The following is a 6,290-nucleotide window of genomic DNA, read 5'->3' as shown; positions in this document are numbered from 1 at the left end:
CCTCTATTATTTGCTTAACAACAAATTGTCAGAAAGAAATAATGTTAATTACACTTGACTTTGTTAAAGAGGCATGTTTTATGTCAGTTTATCATGTCAACAGTACCTAATCTTAACATAAACTAGAAAATTAACAAAACCAAACAACCCCTAGTGTTTTGGTTCAATGTCCAAGGTAGTACAACACATGATGTGTGATAAGAGCAGCTTATGTTGCTCGGACTATTCAAAAATGTTGATGGTCGTGTGTCTGATCCTCCAAAAGTAGTATAGTTTTTGAGGATTCAATACAGCTACAGCAACATTCTTGGTAAATCCGAGCAACACAAAGAGCAGCACGTCAGGGGCTCAAACCTTACTGGAAAACCAGGTCTTACATGGAAAAAAGGCAGAGGAACGGACTCATTATCCACCTAGTTTATATGTTGTAATCAACAACTTACCGGTTATCAAGAACAACAAGAACAATGCAAACTAAATATAGAACAAGGGAACTTTGTTCAAAACTAACTTTTTCACTCAAAAGTTTATAGTCTTCAAAGGCTCAATCCAATAGTGAGATAACACCTAAAGAGCTAAACTCAGATTTTAACTTGGTTTCAATTTACTCATGGCTAAATATTTACCATGTGTACTAAGGACTTGCTCGGACTCTTCAAAAGTGCAACTGAGTTTGTGTCAGATCCTCCAAAAGTAGTGCATATTTGCATATTTGGAGGATCCGACAGCTATGCAGCATCATTTTTAGAGAGTCCGAGCAACATAAGTGGGAGCTCAGCCCTTTGTGACTGTCAGAGTACATCAACAAGATCAACTTCTCAAGAAAAAAAAATTAAGCTAAGAATGCCATAGATAAAGAATGAATGATTTCCTTTCTTTTTTCTGTTTCTCTTTTCTTTCTTTTCCACTTACAAATAAGTATTGGAATTCAAAATTTTACAATTTGCATATTGCAATCTACCACTAGGATGAACAAAACTTGTGTACAGTTGAATAGGAAAAAAAAATACTATGGAAGTTTTCTTATGTAAAGAATAAAGGAAAGAATCTCTATGTCATTTTGTCTATTCACAGTGAAAGAACAGACTACTGAAAGAAAAAAAAACTAATCCTAGTGCAAATGAATATGAAGTTAGGGTCCTTTATGTGGTGGAGAGGAATATTTGCTATTGAGGCAAGATAAAGTTTTGTTGCCCATAGGAGAAAGGGAACAGGAAACCTGCATTACGCGGCTCAGGCTCGTTGGAGTTGATGCTCTTGAAGGGAAGTTCATTTTGAGACGGAAAGCACTTCTCGGGGACAAGCTCACTTGTTCTAAAGCATGGGATTGCAGCTGTGAGGGGTAATCCCTCAAACATCCGATACGAGGTCCAGCTCCTGTGCTCCATTTGCAAGACAGTTGCTTTCCCAACTGATACGATTTAAGATCCTTGTGTGAATTTATCCTTTGGATGATAGATTCATCTGGAATTATCTCTTCTTTACTTTCATCAAGTTCTTCAACAGAAGAGCTGTGTTTTAAATCCATTTGATCTTGTTCAGGAGCAAACAATTCTCTTGCTGTTTTGTATCCGTCTGTTGGTGATTCTAAGTCGGAAATAGATTTAGCAGCTTCACTTTCATTCTTTAACTTCTCTATGAAACCATCATTCCGGGGAATTTGAAGATTAGGCAATTTGATACTGAAGTTATGAGATGGTTTTGAATCAGAAAGTTGTATATCAGCAGCTTGCTCTTGCACTTTCAAGTCTCTTTTCTCTGAAGTTGACTCTTCTAGATCATTCTCCTCTGTCTCCAAACCATCTTTTTGTAAGTCGTCCTCAGAGGAGTCGCCTCTGAGGAAAACGCCACTCTTCTTGCCAATCGATTCTTCCTCGTCTTCATCAGAATCAAGCTTAACATCATTGAGGTCGACATTGTTCTCTGTCATGAATGAAATGAAATCCTGGAAGTTTTCTGGGGTAGGTCGGTAATGTCCACTATGAGGCCAGACAGCCTGTAGAATTCAGGTAACAAATGAAAAAAGAGTTTAGATCGAAATCACAAATAAGCTGTCAATATAAGTCGAATCAGAAGTGTGAAAATGACTCGAAGGTATATTAACATACCTTCAATACTCCTCGTTCTGCAACTATTCTCCCAGCAGCTAATGTAGCTCCTCCAGCCAAGAAACTAGAATGCTGAAATGTGCCTTTAGTTTTCTTGCCAACGTATAAGGTTTTCGAGGTGCTGAGGACAAAAATCCACTTAGTTCCTTTTGGTCCATCAGTCGTGTCAAGGAGCTTTCCGGTTTCCTTGTAGAAGAGTTTCCCATCTTCCACCTCAACTTCATAAGCCTTTCTTTCCATCTGTAGTTTTAAAAAAAAACGATGAGTAAAGTTTCCAAATTCCCACAAGTGCAACTAGCAAAGATACTAATGGACTGATAAATGGAGTAAGGACTTACCGGACCGAGGTACTTAATGCACTGCTGCTGAAGTTTCCATCGAGGGCATTTATCAACAATGTTCACTTCTTTTCCTTCTCCAATATCCAACCTGATTCAGAGAAACACAGTTAGCAAACGAGAAACTTTCATGATGTATTATCGTTAAAACTCAATCATTCTTCATCTAGACAATTACCAGTAGAAGAAGGGTTCTTTGCTTTGAGAATGCAACCATTGGACATAATAGAAATGCAAGTTGTGTCCATACCGATGTCGTGGGTCGATCTGTTACACAAAAAAAGCCTTTCCCTTATTAGCGAAATTGAATATTGGCGTAAAACACAAGTTCAGTATACCATTAAAAAGATCTACTTACAGCTTCAAGCCAGTGCTGTAGAGCTAGTTTCTGGGCTTTGCCATTCTTAGATAAGCCCTTGCCAACCTGCATGAAGAAGAAAAAGATCAGCAAAAGTCTTAAGAGTAAATTCAAAATCTTTGCAATAACTTTCATCAGCATTTACGAAATGATCCAAAATTTACCTTGGCTGCTCTAGTTCTTGCCCTCGACCAACGAGAAACTGCTGTCTCATGTTTATCAAGATCAAAAAATGAAATAGAACTATGCTTAAGTTCAGCAAAATCTAATAGCTTCCACCTGAAATTTTCCGAAAAATACATGTCAGGAACATTCAAATCAATAGAGTTTATCGATAGGCTGTTTTTTCGGCATAGAAAACGTACCAGCTTTGCTCTATAAGTACTGCACAGTCAGCTAATTTTCTTCTAGTCCTAAAACTCTTGTACACTTTCTGCAACTTTAAAGCTGCTTCATGTTTGGGGCTGCTAGTATATGCTAGAGGAGATTTTTGAGACTCTCCATTCATGCTTCCTAACCTACGAAACTCGCTAAACTCGGGCTTCTCTTCTGATGAAGTTCTCTTTAACTCCATTGCACTTCCCATTGTCCTAAAGCTGATACTTTTTTCTATCGACATCCTTCCGGAGCCATCTGATTGCAATATTGTTGGTTCTGTGTCATGGCTCTTAAAGCTAACTGACCGTAGTGGCGTCTTCCGCTCATCATGTCCGAAATCGATAGATTTCACAACGACAGAATCAACGCCTGTTTCCGTATCACTTTGAGAGGCTAGTGGGCTCGAAAAGGATAACCCCATACGATTTCAAAATCGAATCTTGAATAGCTTATTGAGACCTTAAAATCCTGTCAATAGTAACATACATTTAGAGTTGATTCATTCAAATTATATTAATCAAAATGCCAAATGGAAACACATCAACAAGTAAAACTTTTGTACATCACATTATGAGCTGTACTATAAAGTATAAAGTATAAACTAATATTACCATTTAATCTCCAAATGTAGACAAATCAATAAGTATCATTTGCAAGAACCAACTTTTTGCAAATTTTGACCAAGAAGATATTCTTCAAGAAAAAGTTATAATCACTTCATATTTTACATTTTTATATTTGAACAAGTCAAAGCAAGAAGATACAGATTCTCAAAAAACAGAAGAACATTTCCAAGGGAGAATGAATATTACAAAGCTATTAAAGTATGAAACAAAGGCATAAACTTTAAAATATGAATCTATTGGCACTTTCTAATTTACTTAAATCTCTAAAAATCTCAAGAAACACATTCAAAGTGGAAAAAAACAGAAAAGAATCCACATTTGGCAGATCATAATTAAAAGCAGCAACCCCATAAAAACAAAAAAACAAAAAAAGACCAATTTTACAAGATTCTTGAAAACCCAAGTTGCAAAAAAAACCATGAAAAGAACAATAAAGATTCAAACTTTTTTTTGTTTTCCCATCCAGTGTCTGATACCCGCATTGGGACCTAACTAAATCCGGATTCACACTGGAAAGTTGCATATTGGAGATAATGTGTTCCCTAACAAAGACGACTCTATACTTAAACTCGAACTCGAAACCTTACCACTCCACCCCAACCCTTTGTTGGTAAAGATTCAAACTTTACCTCAATGCAAGAATCTTTGAACCAATAACCCATTTTCAATGTCCCAAACACCTCAGAAAACAAAAATGCATATATTTTTCTAATGAATTCAGCTCAATCTCTAAAAATCCCAACAAACACATTCAAACAAAGAGAAAAAAAAAAACAGAAAAGAACCCACATTTGACAGATCATAAGAACAAGAAGCAACCCAACAAAAACACAAAAAGACCATTTTCACAAGATTCTTGAAAACCCAATTTGCAAAAACACAAGAAATCATGAAAAGGGACAATAAAGATTCAATCTTTACCTCAAATGCAACAATCTTTGGAACCAAAAATTGCAAAAAATGGGTATTAGTTTGTTTTTTTGGCTATGATTGATACACAAAAAAAAAACTGTTCTTTTTCTCTTTTGTGCTTTATGGGTATTTTTCTGAATAGGTGTGCTATAAACAGAATGAATATGAATATACTGATGGCTATTAGCTGATTTATATATACATATATGTATATGTGTGTGTATAATAGGAGGAAAAGAGAAGACATAGGAAAGTGTGGGGTTGTTGGAGGGGGTGTGTGAGGTGGTGTTGGGAGAGGGGGTTGGGTTGGGTTGGCACGTGGATGGACTTTTTAGTGAGGCTGTAATAAAATTTGTATTTAAAAAAAAAAAAAAAAACTTTTACTCTTTCAAAATGAAAAAAAAAAAAAACATAATTGTTACGCGATCATGTAAAATTCGAGAGGTAATATAAGTAGTTTATGTTGATAATCATATGTATGATGCAAGTATTAGTGACTGTATTTTAAGGTGTATAATAGGAAGTTTAGTTTGATAAAGGCATTAGAGTATGATTTCACATCTCAAACTCGTAACTCATAGATCATATATACGATGATAATTTTTATCGAATTTTAATTAAATTCAGTAAGTACTTAGTAAGGCTGACAATTTTCATTATTTTGTATTTTAACCCTTGTACTCTTTCAAAATGAAAAAATAAAATAAATTTGTTACGCGTTTATGGAGGATTCGAGACGTAATATAAGTAATTTATGTAGATAATCGTCTATATGATGCAAGCATTAGTGATTGAGCTTAGAGTAAATGTAGGAAACTTACTTTAACGGGTGATTCATAGATCACAGGATGACAATTTTTATCGTTACTCCAAGACTCTTCTTCAATTTCAACCAGATTTAGTAAGTACATAGATTTACCATTTCTTTCTCATTATTTTCTCTTTAATTCCTTATAGTCAATGTGAACAATATCTAGTTCAAACTTTATCAAGTATGCAAGATTATAAATCATACTCCTATAATTCTTTTAAAACTTGTTGAGCACGAATGGTTTTCATATAGCTTTTTGAAAAATTCCACCCTACTTTATTTTTATTGGAATAAATAAAACCAACAATTTTTTTACAGATAATTTATTTTTATTAAAACTTGAATATCTAAGTTCACATTTTATCATATAATTGGAATTTCACTCGACTCAAATCCTTGATTTTCATTTCCATAATATACTTTATTTTCACTTCTAACGCATCTATTTCTAAAAATTATGAAATGAGTCGAAAGTCTATTGGAAATATTCTTACTAAGGTAGGAATAAGGCGTACAATTCACTTTTCACAGATTCACTTGTGAAATTTTGTTGGATATGTTATTGTTGTTGTTGTTGGTGGTGGTGGTGGTGGTGTCGTCGTTGTTGTGTTGGTAGGGCTGGATCCACATGTAATATGTGATTTCACGTAAACGTAATACTCCCTTCATTCCATATGAACTGAATTTATGAGACAATGCACACATATTAAGAAAAATATTCAAGAACATAATTTAAGTTGTAATTTCTACTATTGTCCA

At 34.7% G+C, this 6,290-nt stretch overlaps 1 protein-coding gene across 1 annotated transcript; it reads right to left on the bottom strand.

Annotated features, from left to right (window-relative positions):
• Positions 1 to 853: 853 nt before the first annotated feature.
• On the bottom strand, positions 854 to 4,883 carry LOC125853598 (IQ domain-containing protein IQM2-like). Its single transcript, XM_049533321.1, has 8 exons — positions 4,730 to 4,883; positions 3,170 to 3,650; positions 2,969 to 3,083; positions 2,805 to 2,870; positions 2,625 to 2,713; positions 2,447 to 2,537; positions 2,109 to 2,348; positions 854 to 1,996 (listed from the first exon to the last, which is right to left on the bottom strand). Exons 2-8 carry the CDS (start codon positions 3,601 to 3,603, stop codon positions 1,133 to 1,135), a joined length of 1,899 nt encoding a protein of 632 aa, XP_049389278.1. The 5' UTR covers positions 3,604 to 3,650; positions 4,730 to 4,883; the 3' UTR covers positions 854 to 1,132.
• Between the last annotated feature and the right edge of the window lie 1,407 nt (positions 4,884 to 6,290).

This window comes from Solanum stenotomum, chromosome 1, assembly GCF_019186545.1.
Source record: "Solanum stenotomum isolate F172 chromosome 1, ASM1918654v1, whole genome shotgun sequence".
Lineage (NCBI taxonomy): Eukaryota > Viridiplantae > Streptophyta > Magnoliopsida > Solanales > Solanaceae > Solanum > Solanum stenotomum.
This window is presented reverse-complemented; position numbering and strand designations above follow the sequence as displayed.